General features: G+C 34.5%; 1 protein-coding gene across 2 annotated transcripts in view; it reads right to left on the bottom strand.

The window, feature by feature from the left end:
* Positions 1-15,667, bottom strand: part of FMN1 (formin 1) — a 168,983-nt gene continuing 153,316 nt past the window's right edge. For both annotated transcript variants that reach the window (XM_056492805.1, XM_056492806.1), the window contains 3 exons: positions 12,611-12,760; positions 4,658-4,742; positions 1-3,660 (listed from right to left, as the gene is read on the bottom strand). In XM_056492805.1, the coding sequence (XP_056348780.1) occupies positions 3,616-3,660; positions 4,658-4,742; positions 12,611-12,760 (280 nt within the window). In that variant the 3' untranslated portion in view covers positions 1-3,615. The remainder of the gene's footprint in view (positions 3,661-4,657; positions 4,743-12,610; positions 12,761-15,667) is intronic.

The following is a 15,667-nucleotide window of genomic DNA, read 5'->3' as shown; positions in this document are numbered from 1 at the left end:
TGGAAAACAAGGTATTTTATTCATGTTTCATGCAGAGAAAAAACAGACTGGTCAGAGATACCCTGGCTGTTTATATATGGTTGGAGGAGATATTCTTAGCAACTCAGAAACACTGAAATCTTACAAAAAAATGTATCCTTCCTATAAGAGTTTAAGATGCTCAATTATTTTTTCTCTCTGCTTACTGAATATTCCACTCTTTGTACTTTAATTTTCTAAATATACAGAAACTGAAGATCATAGTTTCTGTATTGATGCAAAAAAATTCTAAATTAAATATAAAAATCTGATATTCAATCTATACATTTACAAGGCTATGATAAAACACAAGGCAAAACAATTGCATGGGTTAGGGATAGCAAAAAATGTGGGTTGTTTTCATAGTTTAATAAAAACATAATGAAAAAATAATTTGTATTGTCAGATCTCAAAGGTCTTCCATTTTAAAATCAAAAATTGTAATGTAAATAATGTAAAGAGCACTTCTCAATCTCACACTCATCTACACTGAATTATTTCTAATAATTTGATTTATAAATCAGTACTGTATATTATTATTGTGGGTAATAAGCACTAATGAATAACATGGGTTTTAATAGTGCTTTGCTTTATAGTCTTTGAGAAGTTTGGCAGTAACAGAAGAAATGAAAATAAAACACAACAGAAAATTCCCCCTCTTATGCCACATCTACATCACAGCCACAGAAGTGACTTCTGTGGAGTGTTGAGGTATTTTAAGTTAATAGACCAGAAAATTGTAACTATTTAGCTATTGCTGCTTGGCTTAGTTGAGTCCACTCTTCTACTTCCTTGTCAGCAATGTAGACATGTACTGGAGACTTCTGTTCCATTCCATCTGTGTAGTTTCTTTCTTTTCTCCTTCTGTCCTTTTATTCTCCCCAAATTAGGAAGATCAAGGTAAAGTGAGGCATCAAACTAAAGCTTAAAGCTTAAAACATAATGTTTGGTGACCCCAAAGATGAATGCTGGTTGATGCATATTTGTTATGCCTGAAGTGTCTAGATATTTCATAAGTAAAGAGCTTATGTAGACATCTCTGTAAATATTTCCTCTCCAATACACAATTTTAGTTAAAGCCAGCAGGTGTACCACTGTGTCTTCATTCACTGTCTGAAGCAGGTATCACTAGGGGGGGAAAGTGTGATATTTAGCTGATGAATTCCATCCAGGAGTCCTGAAATCTTGGTTAAGAGAATGAATCAAATAATCAAGGTGAATTCTTCTTTTCACTTAAAAACAGTTCAAGTTATATGTGAAGCTGGAGTCAGAAACTCTGACTTGAGAGTAAAGTCAAGACAATTGAAAATTAAGAAGAAACAAGGTCTGTGCTATATAAGTTTTTGAATCTTCTAAAAAACAGCCTTAATTCTCAAAGCCTTGGCAAATTGCTGATCTGATAAAAGAATTATAAATCTGTTCAAGGAATGCTTTAAATTAATAATTTTAATTTTAATCCCTTTTTATATACATTTTTCAACATTTCAAAATGAAGTCAATTTTAACTGAAAAATGAAAATTCACATTTAGAAATTTTGAAACAGGATATTTCAATAAGTTAAAACCTTTTTTCCACAATATACTTCTAATGGGAATTTTCAAGACTATCCATTTTCACTAACGGTGCTGCTCTTGTTGAATAATACTTCAAGTAATACATTTCACTGAAAAACTCTCAATCAGGGCAAATGGCAATATACACTATCTTCATGATAGATAGAAAACTATATAAAAAATAAACACTGTTTGCTTAAACACTCATCAGAATTGCCTTGTTTGCTATTGTTCTTTGGCTTTTATAGGCATTATTGCTCCTTTTATTTATCACTAATAGTATTGGAAAGAAATATACTTCACCTAGCTAGTGGAAGACAGGAAACTTAAATCTTTGGAATATTTTTCTTCTCTGCAATGGGACTACTCAAACTACAAATCAGATAATTTTTGCTGGCATATTGTAAGAATTATAGTTACACTTCTTGAGTATATCTGTAGCAGGTAGAAGCTCCCAAACATACAAGTGACTCTTGAGTCCTTTGTTTTTATTTATGCAGGAATGAGAGAGATACTAATTTAAGAAACCTGCACTGAAATCCTAAGTTAATTTATGAATGGGTCTCCACAACTGCTATTTTCCTTAATATAAATATACACTGCTAGGGATGACTTCAGCTAGGTTTCATCTCAGTCTCTCTATTGAATTTGCTGTATGATAATCATTCTGTCTCATGTATGTTCTTTCCAGTCTCAAAGCAAAGGACTAATGCTTTTCCCCTACTAGCTTTTTGCACCTTTTAGCTTCACCTAATCTCTATTTGTAACCAACTTCATATACCATTATCATAAAGTCAGTTTCTCTCTTGTGGACAGCAAGCAGAATCACTTTTCTGTTTTACCTTAAATTGACTTCTGCTTCAAGATTTCTCCTCCTAAGAATCCAATTCCTTAAAATGCAGTAAAAATCTTCAAGTAATGGTGGATATTCAGTAGGGTTATTTTCAGGCTGTGACACTTTATGGTAATGGTTATAATGTTACAGGAGGACATCAGGACCCTGTTATTTCTTTCTGAAGTTTTACTTATTACATTATGTATCTATATATATATATATTAAAAAAATATAAATACATAGGTATACTGGACATATTCTTCATACAAATATAGGGGGACAGGAGCAGGCTGCATAATGTATTTTAGAATGAGATATTTGCTGTTAAAAAGAAAGCTTTCAGTGGAATTAAAAGTCAAATATTTAATGGCAAATGTGTAACTTCATGGAGAGATATTATTGTATCTTAATGAATAATGACCTATAAACTCATCACTTTATGGAATTGGTATTTGCAATATATACTGAAATAAAAATATACATTTTATAATTTTTTGTTTTGAAGCTCAAAATTTAGGAAATGTTAGATTAAAACCATAAAAATAATAAATCAGTTATGCCATCAATCATAAAACTAAAGAATTTGAATATTCCTTTTTATGTGCAAAATATTATTCCCATTTCAATGAATGGCATAAGCTGAAGCTTCTATAAAAATATAGTAAAATACAGCATGAATCTATAATTACATTTAATCAGTTTTAGAAAGATGCATCCAATACTTAGACACTGTAAAATTATTTAGAATCAGTCAATTTTACTTCAGTTACTGCTGAAGTAACAAAAAGTATGATGCAATAGACCTTTGTGAACTGAATGGCATATTTGCTCTCATCTACATAAAGCCCTGTAAATAACCTACAGGTTGTTAGTCATAACCTAAGTCACCATCCAAAATGCTCATTTTAGCTCTTCCATATTAATAGATTATGAACAGAATATTTTAATTAACCATTAACAACAAGATGCATTTTAAGCAATGTAAGGAAGAGTAACAGAAAAAAAAAAATTGACTTCTCATGTAGAACCCTTCTTAGAATTCCCTCCACTGAACATACAAAACCCTCTGAATTCAAAAGTCTTTAATGGATTGTCTTGGGACAGATCAGCAAAGCAGAATTCGGTATCTAACATAAGGTGCTTCCTGGGCCACTGGTGTAGTAAAGCATCAGGCAAGGTATGAAACCACTCCAGTTTTCACACATCTTTCAGTTGGCAGTCACACTGGCTTCTTTCTGACGTAGTCTTTCTTTCTGTTAAAGGAAAGAAAAAGAGTTTTATTATAATTATTGTCTATAATTTTCTATCTCCTCTCAAGTTTCTATGAGCATTTGGTCCAGAAGATGGAGAAATAAGTCACAGTTCCAATTTTCTTTAATTAAAAAATGCTTGGAGCACTCAGAAAAGGTTTAAAACTTTAAAACACATTACTTACAGTGGAAAAGCTGAGTTTGCTTTTGCTACATACTTGTCAAATACTGTGTACCTTTAAAAATACACATCTGTGAAGACCAGTGCAGCTAGAGAAAAACAGATACATTTAAAATTCATGTGACTCTAATACCTTCTCATGTCTGGAATGGTTTCTGCTGACATAAAGGCTCTAATTTAGCATTAGCTAGATGACCTCTTCCCAGGCGAGTGTAGTCATTCATGTCTCTGCTGCCTGATCTGCAACTGATATGCTCTGCTGGGAATGGAAATAATACTCTGATTCCTTCATGTACATTTCATTCCCTTGGTCTCTTGCCTTCTAGAGTGTGAGAAGTGCTTGTCTAACCTATGTGCCTTCCACACAGACAAAAAAAAGGATTTATATACAGTGCAATTAGACCCCTTGCTGTGTTGCATTGAAAACACTGGTGTACAACAAGGAATAAAATGGGGATTTAATCCCTTCTACCACTGTTCCAGATAGAAAACAAAATTTTTAAGGTTTTGAAAAAAACAGACACTCCAGCCATTGGAAAAAGAGACTACAGTGGAAGGGAAGAAGAAACCACAAACGTAGTTCTTTTTGTTATCTAAAACAGCAGAGCCATGCTTAGGCACAACTGAACTAAATGTTAAACATAGCTGTTGACTACCATAAGGCATCAGCTTTAACATTTCTCTTTGGGAAGAAAATCACTCTACTGCAACTAAAAATGCTATGCTCTCCAACAGCAGTAGAGACCAGTCATCATTCTGAATGACAAGAATGGTGTCACAAAACCCCTTTGGAATGTTATACTGAAAACCAGATCGTACCAGGCTAGCTGTAGGGTTGATTTTCTTCGTTTCAACTTTCTTCTCTGCAGTTAACTTGCTCACTGATTGCTGAGCCACTTTAATTCTGAAACACAGAAAAGGCAGCATTAGATTTGATGAAATGAAAGGTGTTCTGGCTCTGCTGGGTATATACTCTGTAAGAAGCCTCACCAGTCACATTTTTTAAGGTACATTAGCCCAACAAATTGTTATTTCTATTTAAAGGCACTTAATACTATGAAAAGTATATCAAAGTACATTTTCAAATGAAGAAAATCAAAACCAAAAATGACAGCCTGTCTGTATTGCTCCCTGAAAATGTCATTGGGAAAATAATTTCTCTGTTCTTGCAGGATCTGGATTTCATGGAGTATCTTTCCCACCGAAGAAGCTCTCCTATCAAGGCAAAAAGATCCTCCTCAGAAAAAAAAGAGGTAGCTGGCTTAATCTGTTATACACATATATGCTATTTTATCAGGCTGTTAGCCAGGCTACACATTATACTTCCTCTGAAAACCTTGCAATGAAAGCATGTGCCAGTTGTTTGTTAATGTCTTCTGTGTTGCTTTAGATGGAGTTGACTGACCAGCGTCACTGATGTGGCAATAGGAGGTACAAGAGATTCTTGTCTCAGAGTAGTTAAAGCTGTCTTGTGTACAGCCACAGACTAGTCTGCCAAGAGGACTGTAGGGGTAAGGGGAAAGAAGAACATGATTCCTCTGTTTCTTGCCTTTTGCTCTCAGGGTCTTGCATATAAAAACCCTTCTTTCTCTGAGGGTTTAATAAGAAGAACCCAATGAAAAGTTTAAACAGGAGGAAAAATTAAAGAAAATTAAAGAAATTAAGAAATTAAAGAAATTAAAGAATTAAAGAAAAAGGGACTCGACTCTCCTTGTACGGACTGGAAAGTGCTTAGGAAATTATGCTAAACAGGGATAAAAAGAAAAGAAAATTCTAGGCCCTCCTAATAGAGGACCTGCCCAGTGCTAAGTGCCTCTATAATACTGATGGTACATACAGATACTTTATAATTCTATGTGCAAAATGCAAAAGGAAGGAGGTTGGGAGTGAATTTTTACAAGCAAGAAGAATTGAGCAAATCAATTTTCAGTAATTTTACTGAAAGTCAGTCTTTTACTAGACACAACACATTTCTTGGCACTCTTGAACTGAAAAATTCTGCTTTCTTTTCCTATTTAACTTTTTCCACTGGCAGAAATAATTGCTATGGCCAGTCCAAAAGTATTTAAAATACCATGTCCAGTTCAAACCACTTTTGACACACTCAATTTTTGAGGAATTTTGGAAGAAAAGCAAAAAGGAAAGTGGATTATAGCTGCAATTACTGATGTGCACTTCCTTGCTGTAACGCTAGCAGCAAGCTGGATTCTTTATAAAATACAGAATACATTAATAAGTTCATTATTGTCTTTATCCATGTGGGAAACAAAAAAATTTCTTCTCTACATATTTCTGAGGCATCTACTGGATAGTTGCTGTTGGTCTCACTTTTCAGCACTTAAGAATAACAGGAAACAGTTACACTACTTTCAACTAAACTTATTTTCAACAGTGTTCAGCTACAGCATTGATTAAAGAAGTAACTACACCCTCAAATACACACACATGAAATTATTTTTCTGTACATTTTAAAAATACAGCTGGTGCATTTTTAGAACATAATTAGTGTCCCCTGTTTGTACATGTAAACGACTACGTGACAACACACCATTCCATCTTTTTATTTTTGTTAATCTGCACAGTTTACTTCTTAATGCTGGATGACTGCACTCACTGGACAGCATGCTATTCCTCACAGCTACAATGTTTATGCAAAGATGATGATGGATTTCAAGACAATTTTCAGGCTCAGCAGAATCACACCAAGTGATCAGCTTCTAAACTCTTCCCTATTTTGAGCACATTTTATATTTTATCACCTTCTCTTTGATCCTAGAAGTGTTTTCAAATAGTTTTTAAATGTCTGGACTCCACACTTTCATCCAAAGGGAGAATTACAGGGATTACAAACTTTTAGACTTAAAAAGAAAATTATGCCTGTCACTGACCTAGCTCTGTGTATTTTATGGCTTATTTTCACTGCTGGATTTTTAAAATAGAATGAAAGATGGGGACAAACTTTAAGCAGGAAGGGGTAATGGTTTTAAATTAAAAGGCCAATTTAGATTAGGTATAAGGAAGAAGGTTTTTACAGTGAGGGTGCTGAAACAGAATCATGCCCTGAGATGGAGGGCCACAATGTACAGCTCACAGTGACAAGGGCAGTTTTGGAGAGAGAGAGCACTGCAGAGGACAGAGGCTGGAAGGGATGATAGAGTAGCTGAACCACAACACAAGAGATAAGGGTGACTGCACGCTGGAATAGGCTGTCCAGAGAGAATGGGGAGTCTCCCTTGCTGGAAATACTCAAGAACTGTCTGGAGGCAATCCTGTGCAACGTGCTCCAGGATGGCCCTGCTGACCAGGGAGGTTGGACCAAGTGCCACTGTGGTCCCTTCCAACCTGACCAATGGACTTATCAAGCAATCACGAGCCCAAAACATTATGGAATGCTGGTCAATTAAGCTTCCAAATCTGGTGAGCTGCAACATGGATGTGCTCAAAATAAATTTTATTCTCCTTCAACTGCGACCAAAAGAAGCCAACACCTTAATGAATAAAGATGTGGTGTCAAACTGAGCAGTAGTGCACATTATCGCACAACATGAAAAATACTGAATGAAATTAACAAAACTATGTATTTTTAAATATGAGAATCACTACTCCAATAATGCATATGCACCCTTACAATAATCAATGGGAATGTAATCAGCTTTTTCCTACCTCTGTGTGAAAGGTAGTGTCTTTCCCTACAAATTGCACAAAACCCAAGCCTCTCAAATTAGAAGCTATTAGCGAAAAATAAAGATATTATTTTTATTTAAAATTATTTTAATTTTGTACCTAGGGATGCAGACATCTAATCTAAACATAAGCCCGTATTTATTATTAAAAAAATTCCTTTGTAAGCTCAGGAAAATACATTTTTCCCTTACAGAAAAAGATATTATTAAGCCAGGGACTAACTAGATAAACTGATTATCATTTTCATCACTGCTTTCCACTCAAGTCAGACAGAAGGCAGCGTGAACTGGCACACTCCACCCTCGGAAGTTCCTCAGTTAGGAAAACCAGAATCCCATGTAAACAAACCAATTCATATACTCATGTTCTGACTCTGTTATTGTGCAACAACAGAGACCAAATTATCTACTTTTCTCTCAGCTCCTCAATAATCTGGAAAATCCATTATTTTCACTTCTACAGCTCCTTTCATGCAGCTGGTGGGTTATGTGGATAGCTGTGGGTTAGGAAATAGCTTGGAATGACAGTTCTGTGCCACCTGAGCTTCCCATGACTAGAACTTTAAACTTCTCCCATAAAACTGTTTTGGCATAAGGAGATGTTGTGCACACAAAATTTCAGATATGGGTGGAAATGAGCAAGTGGAGGTAGCTGAAGTCAACATCAACTGTTCAGTCTAGAGCCAAGCTGCATACTCAGCCCAGACCCTTAATACAGCTGAACAGTGACTTCCCTTAGGACTATGAAAAACCCTCAGAGCTCAAATTCCTTTAATGTGTTAAATGCCTTTCTACTCTCAGTCTTGTTTCTGTATGCAACTCATAAACTAAATCTCAAGTTACAGCTCCTGTTAGCCCATGAAATATAACAGGTTAGATTTTAGTATCAAAATTTTAGAAGCAGATGTTTGTGTATTACCTGGCCTGGCAGATGATTTTACAGAGTACTCAGCTAGCTTTAAAATTAGGAGCCTTATCCCAGACAATGAAGTTTGAATGTTACCACTTCTATTACTGAGTTATACAGTATGACTGCCTATCAAGCCTTCAGGCCTAAATCTTCTGGAAAGACCCTGGTCATTACTGATCAAATCTTCAGATTGCATTTAGAATAAATGTTCACTAACTACATCAGTAAAATACAGTAAAATGTATGTTGTCAGTGGATGCTATCATCAAACCTCTAATTGCCTATATGTTTGATATGCTTCCTTTTTTTCTGGATGTAGTGACAGTGGTTTATCTTCATCCAGTACAGTAACCATTGTAGCAATCTTATCTTTGCAGGAGTCAACAGGGAGTTAAATTAAGAGCAACAATTTCTTTCCTGTTTTAATTATTTTGTATTTAAAGGGCAACAGGCATAAACACATTATTATAATCTTTTGTCATATTCCTTTTGCCAAACATAATCGCAGTTTGTCATGAAACTCACTTCAAACTACTAGTATTTCTTCTGTATTTATACTTTTTCCTTATTTCAGACTTGTTTAGGACATCCTCTTAAAATATAATTTAACACATCTTGAATGCTTTAATTGATTTATGGATGGGCACTCATATACATAATGGATTTAACTTCTTACATATTTATTTTTGCTCCAAATTCATAGATATGCCCAATGCAAATAAAATTAGTAATTTAAGAAAATGAAATAACAATAGAAATATCTGCAATCTACCTTGCTGTGAGTGCTTAATTGCCAAAAAATCCAACTTTTTAGTCTTCAATTCAGTTATCATCTCAAAATTTCATGAACAGTGTAAAAAAGTGTAAAAACAGTTGATGTACCTGAATGCATACACATTGTAAATTACAAAGCTGTCAACAATACAACTCGATTTTGATTCAAAACAGCACCAAAAAAAAAAGTTTCCAACATTTGGTGCACTTACATTAAGCTGTTAGTCACAGATGATGTGATTGCCAAAGCAAATTTTATTTCATTGTATTTAAATTCTGGTATTGAAGAGAAAGTAAAGTGTGATCATATTTGTAACAGGCATATTGTTTGGAAAATTGTTTTCATTTTATCCCTATAGTCATTTACATATCATATAATATCGTATCATATATCATATCATATCATATCATATCATATCATATCATATATCATATATCATATATCATATATCATATATCATATATCATATATCATATATCATATATCATATCATATATCATACCATATAATAGTTTCTTATATATCTGTAACTGTGTCTTGCATTCCTAAACAATGTGCAGATTTTGTCCAGGTTTTGTCAACTATATTTTGCAGGCAGCTAATTTATTTGCATGGTTAGGTTAAATACAGGGCAGCTCAGTTAAAGTGTTTCCTATACTTTAAGAAAAAGTCTCATTGAAATCTCATTAGATTTCTACAGTTATGTTACACTTGAGAGCCAAGGAGCTTTAGATGAAACAGGCTCTTTCCAGCTGAGGCTGTCATTTAGCTAAAGACAGCACTCTTTTTTCCTGAAATTCAGAGATTTTAAATTTGCTTGCCACACAACGCAATGTTAATTTGGGATATTAAATTTTATATCCTAAACTAACTACTAAACTACTAAAGATTTAATATCTTTTGACCTATTTTTACTACTATTAAGTTTAACCTAATACATTTTTATTATTCCTTTGATTAATGGTAATTCTACATATTATAATTAGATTTTTAATTTTATGTGTCATATTTCTTGAGAGACAAATTACAATACACTATTAACATTCATATATGAATGTAAAGAATTAGCTAATTCCTACACATTTTACATTGGGTTTCTTCAGCTCCTGAAATTTGAAAGGTAATCCAATTGGAAACATGTTCACATAATGATATCAATGCCTCAGTTTCAGAACCTAATATTGCACTTACTGACTTACATTGATGTTTCTTCCTCTATAACTTCCTTCAAAAAAAAAAAAAAAAAGGGTACATGATAAAAATGCTTTCTTTAGTTTTTTAAAAACTAAGCAGTCTTTAAAAATGCACGACCAATAGTGCATCCAATTAATTAGCCAGTTAAGGAAGACAGCTGCCCATTCCTGTCATTCTAAGGTTTTTAGTTACCAATGTGCACAATGATTCTGCACTTGCTTTCAAACTTTTTTGGACAGCAGTTCATCAACAGTTAGTTTCATACTTTGTTAAACAGGACCCTTAAATTAAGACTTTACAAAACATTTTCTGGTGATGAAAAAAGCTTTTCCACCACTCTAATCTATTGATTTCACTATGTTCTTCTTTTCAGTAGCACAATAGAGAACAATTTAGAATGATGAAAGCATCTCTTCTGTCATTCAAATTTACTATTTACACAAGGCTCCTCATTTTAACAGCTCATCATCTTGATGAATCACCCACACTTTGAATGTAAAGGACAATGAATTGTCCTTTTGAGACTAAGGAAACTTTGCAAAAATAATTTGAAGTGAGTTCTGAAAAACAGTCTATATTACCCTGAAAGTGTCAGCACTTAGAAGTATTACAGTAACTGCTGCTCTGCATTCTACTGGTATTGCTTTACATTGAACAGGAATAATGGCATCTGTCAGAGGAACTGATGATATATTTGTTCAGAGGAACTGATGATATATTTGTTCTGTGTTTTTATTTGTAGATTTGATTGATACAGCTATTAAACCACAAGAAATTCTCACCTCACCTGAGTATGAAAGCACAGAATACAACAGTTGACTTACTAAGATTTCTTGATTATTGTATTGAGATAGTTAAGAAGCTATGTACTGTAAGGCATTTCAATTTACTTGAAGGGATCATGGTGCACCATTAATAAGGTGCTAATTACATAAAAAGGAAAAGATGTACGGTCTGGATTTTTTTTTTTCTTGGATAGTTAACTTCTATTCCTCCTAACTGCTTTAGGAATAAAGTCATGATTGAGCAGAAAATATATCCCTGAGATGATCTTTATCATGACCATAGCAATGTGCTTGGGACTTTTTATTTTATAGTTTTTAACATGTAAACCAAATTTGTTTATTGATTTAGAAACAAGGAAATAAAAGATTCTTTGTAAATGTTTGCAGTTGTCAGCTTCCAAAATTCATCAATAAATGATATAAAAAGCTACGACCTTCAAGAGTTTTAAAACTATAAGATCTATAAAACAATGCTGATAAGGTTGATAACTAAGAATTCGTAACTTCTACATATAGTCCTTCAAAAAATCTACTTTATATGAACCTGAAAGCCCCACCGATTTGCAGCAAAATGGAAAACATAGGTGTAAATGACTGTACTACTTTTGCTTGTTCTTTTAAAGCCATTTTAACCTTACTCTCTGTCAATCTGGAATAAGCACCTGGATTTAAATTTGATGCTGAAAGAAATTGCTCCATTCTTTTCCAAAGAATGACTACATTACCACTCTAGGTCTTTTCAAATTAACTGTAATATGCTGAGCATGGTGAGCTTGCAGTAGAACTGCTTTTTTTGCTAAAAAGATTTTAAGTTTCTTTAAGAAAATCAAGAAAATAATTGAAGGTTTTAGGTTTTTGGGTTCTTTTACTCTAACTAATAAAATCAGGAGACTGTTGTGAGATCCAGCGGCAAGTAGTTTGATGTCCTCAGCAGGACACCAGAAGTCAGAAGTAGTGCTGTAAATTCAGTGTGGGGCTTCAACACTATGCTAAGTGTGGCCTGAATCTCTGGGGCTTCCCTTTGATGCAAGTGCAGTATATTAACTGGAAAAGCATTCACTTTTATTTGTCTGTACTGTCTGCGACAGCAATATCGCCTCATTTAGGCTAGTTCAACATGAAAATGCACAGAGAAGCAATCTGTTATAAATTAGCACAGCTCTCCTTTCATTTTACTAGCTAGTAATTGGAAGGGGTTACAAAAGTGTAATTTATCAGATTATATGTGTTTATCTTTTTGTGGGGACAGCATGCCTTTGGTGAATTTTCCTACACACCCTGAGGGAATAATCTTTCCTTGATGTCCATTAGATCTGAAAGAAAACAATGACGCCTGTGAAATATAGGAGTATAATTTGTTGGGTTTGAGAAGCAGCAGTTTCCCAGACATCTAAAATGGTATTAATGACTTTATTAGAACCTTACCGTTCCTTGGAAATGCTTTTGCTCTCTCGTTTCCAAATGGTCTTGAAATCACTGCAGAATTCGTACCACACCGTGAAAACGTAGTTTGGTGTGATCTCCTTCTCGCCAGGCTTTGGCTTTATCCCAAAGTATCCCACTGTTTCTTCAAAGCTACAAGGGAGGAGAAAAGAAAAAAAACCAGTCAACACGTAAGCCCACTGGGGAAACAGTTTCTCTGATTTAGTAGTCAAGGCTGGTAATTACCTCAGCTTCTCCTTAGCCTTGGGAATTACAGCAGCAATTCATGCTAAGTGCTAACCTTCCAACACCCACCTCTTCTCCAGGAGGATAACTTACAGATGCATGGGCCACCACAGAGATCTGTCACGCTGGCAAATCATGGGCATCCAATTACAATGAGAAAAACTTAACTTCTTGCATTACAGGAAATGCTGTAATATAGTTATTTATTTTATTCTGCTGCACTCCATGAAGATCTTATTCTCCCATTTATTTATACTGAAGGACTATGGAAGAGTCACACTCCAAGTCAGGAAAAAATCTCTAGGTTTGGTTGAAAACAATCTAGTATTTAGGGAGAATTGGGAGTAGCAACAACCAAGCCACAGACAGTGCCAACAGCAATTTTGCAGAAGCCTTATTGAAAAAAAATCTCCTTCCACATGTGTCAATAAACAATTAATTTTACAAAATTACACTGCCAGCATTTTAATGCTTTTAAAAATATTTTATAATGTGGCTGTTACTATACAGCTGGATATTTTCATTATCATTCATTCATTCATTCATTTTTATTACAAGACAATTCTTCTGAGAGCATTTCAACTGATTGTGCATTTTTAGCCTTTATGACATTACTTTGTATAGATAAAATGGAACAATCCACATGACTAGGTATTTATATAAATAAAAGTACGTTCACTTTTGTTAAAGTTGAATCACTTTTCTCTTCAAAATAGACGCAACAATCCTGAAACATTTGGTGATATTTATTAAAAATAATAATATAATTTAAAAGCAAAGGTAACAACATATTTAAAAATAAGTAGTATTTCTTGGAATAGTCATTTTATTTAATCAGAAGAAAGCTATATTCTTCTTTAGAGTTGCGAATAGGTTCTAAATCTAAACACAGGAAGTGTAAATCTTGAAAATAAAATAAGTAATTTTGAAGACCTGTAAGGAGTCTCCAACCATTCATCATTTGTTACATGAGCCATGGATGAAGCTTCAGCACCTTTCACTTATATTTGCATTTGCATAGTTCACATTGCATGTTTTCATACAGAAATACCAAGGCTAGGCTCAAAGCTTTTTGACTTAGCTTGAAATTAAAGCTCTTTAGCTAGGCTGGAAGAAGTACCCGTCAAAAACTACTGAAGTTACCCCTCCTGAATAAACAATATATACTCCAGGTGCTTGACAAAGAAGCTTGGATTTTAGCCACATGAGCCAATAAGCTCTGAGTTTTTCTTTTTGATACTTTAAAGATAGAAATCATGCTGTACAATATCCCATGTTGTTCAAGGTAAGCTATTAAAATAATAGGTTTTTTTAATCCTCATATGTGATAACCTTAACCTTTTACATTTCTTATTAGGTTTTGCATGAAACATTTAACTATATTTCAAGTTATATGGTGATCCATATTTAAAGAATCAGAATGAACTACGTGTGTGTAAGGCCATAACATTGAATTAATGGGTCTTGTCGAGACATTATGAGGAAAAGAATCAATCAATCAATCAATCAAATACAGCTTTAAATATCTGTGTAAAACATTTTGGTTTTCAATCTCTAAAAATACTAAAACACCTTAGTCATAAACACATGGTTAAAATAATTTATGTCTACTGGGCAATGTAATTTGCATTACATTCACTTGGGCCAAATACTCCTCAGCTGTTCATGGCTTTGACTGGGATAGCTGAGCCAAGAGCAGCAAGAACACAGACTCTTCCCAGGTTTGCTTCATGAAACAGCACTAGAAACATTGTGCACTCTTCTAACCAAACAGAACCCTTCACCATCCCAGCTGGAGCATATAGAGGTAGGATCCTAAACCCTGCACAGTCTCTCTCTGCCTTCATCCTGACACTTTTCATCCTCTCTTCCTTTCTTCACCAGCCCTCCTTTGCTTTCACCCACCTTAATCTGGCTTCCTGGGCTACTATCTGCCTTTCAAAAGTAGTAATTTAAAATACTAAATATTTAGCAATTAAAAAGCCCAAACTCTGTGTTGGACAACTACCCTAAGTCAACTGCAAACTGGGTGCAGCTCCATACGCCAGAGAGTCTATTCTACTCCAGGAAGGCTACAAAACAGGCAGAATATGAGGGAGCCTTGTGCCAAGGAAGTTAGGTTTGCAGCTAAGGAGAGCCAGTCAGACCCTTGAAATGAGGAGGTGAAACCCCAGTTGACATCAGCCAGCTGTTCCACCAATATTTAGGCATCTTCTGCAAGCAGATGGGAACAGTTCACCTAAGATTTGAACTGCATTTGGGAAGTGCCCCTTATCTCCCTCTTCCTGACTGCCTAGGAAAACTAACCAAGGTGTCTCAGGTGGAGTGAGTATGGTCTGAGAAAAGTACAATTTAAATCCAAAATACCACAGATCTGCTTTCAGTGGTCAGGAAGAAAAAATATTGATAGGAAGTTAAAGATCAATTTACCCCAGTCTATTTATAGCAGGTCCATAGTTAAGATTGATGCTTCACTCTCACAAAACTATAATGTGGTAAACAAAATGCATTAGCAGTATTAACTTATTGAATATTTTACTATCCATCTATAAATCAATTAATCTCACTTTTTCCATACTCCTTTGTCCTAAGTGAGGCACAAATATTCAGGCAATAAAAGCATTGGGATTTCAACGGCTTCTTAGGCAACTGAGTGCTGTATAATAAGTGCTGAAAATGTTCAGCGATGAGGAAATATATTTTTACATCATGAAGAAGTTAATCAGTTATTTATCTATTCTGTAAAACCCCCATTCAGTTCAATGCTGATAATAATTAAAACCTCAAACACAGTACACTGATAAAAATGAAGTT

This window comes from Oenanthe melanoleuca, chromosome 5 (assembly GCF_029582105.1).
Source record: "Oenanthe melanoleuca isolate GR-GAL-2019-014 chromosome 5, OMel1.0, whole genome shotgun sequence".
Taxonomy (NCBI): Eukaryota; Metazoa; Chordata; class Aves; order Passeriformes; family Muscicapidae; genus Oenanthe; species Oenanthe melanoleuca.
The sequence above is the reverse complement of the archived record's forward strand: the minus strand, read 5'-3'. Positions and strand labels throughout refer to the sequence as shown.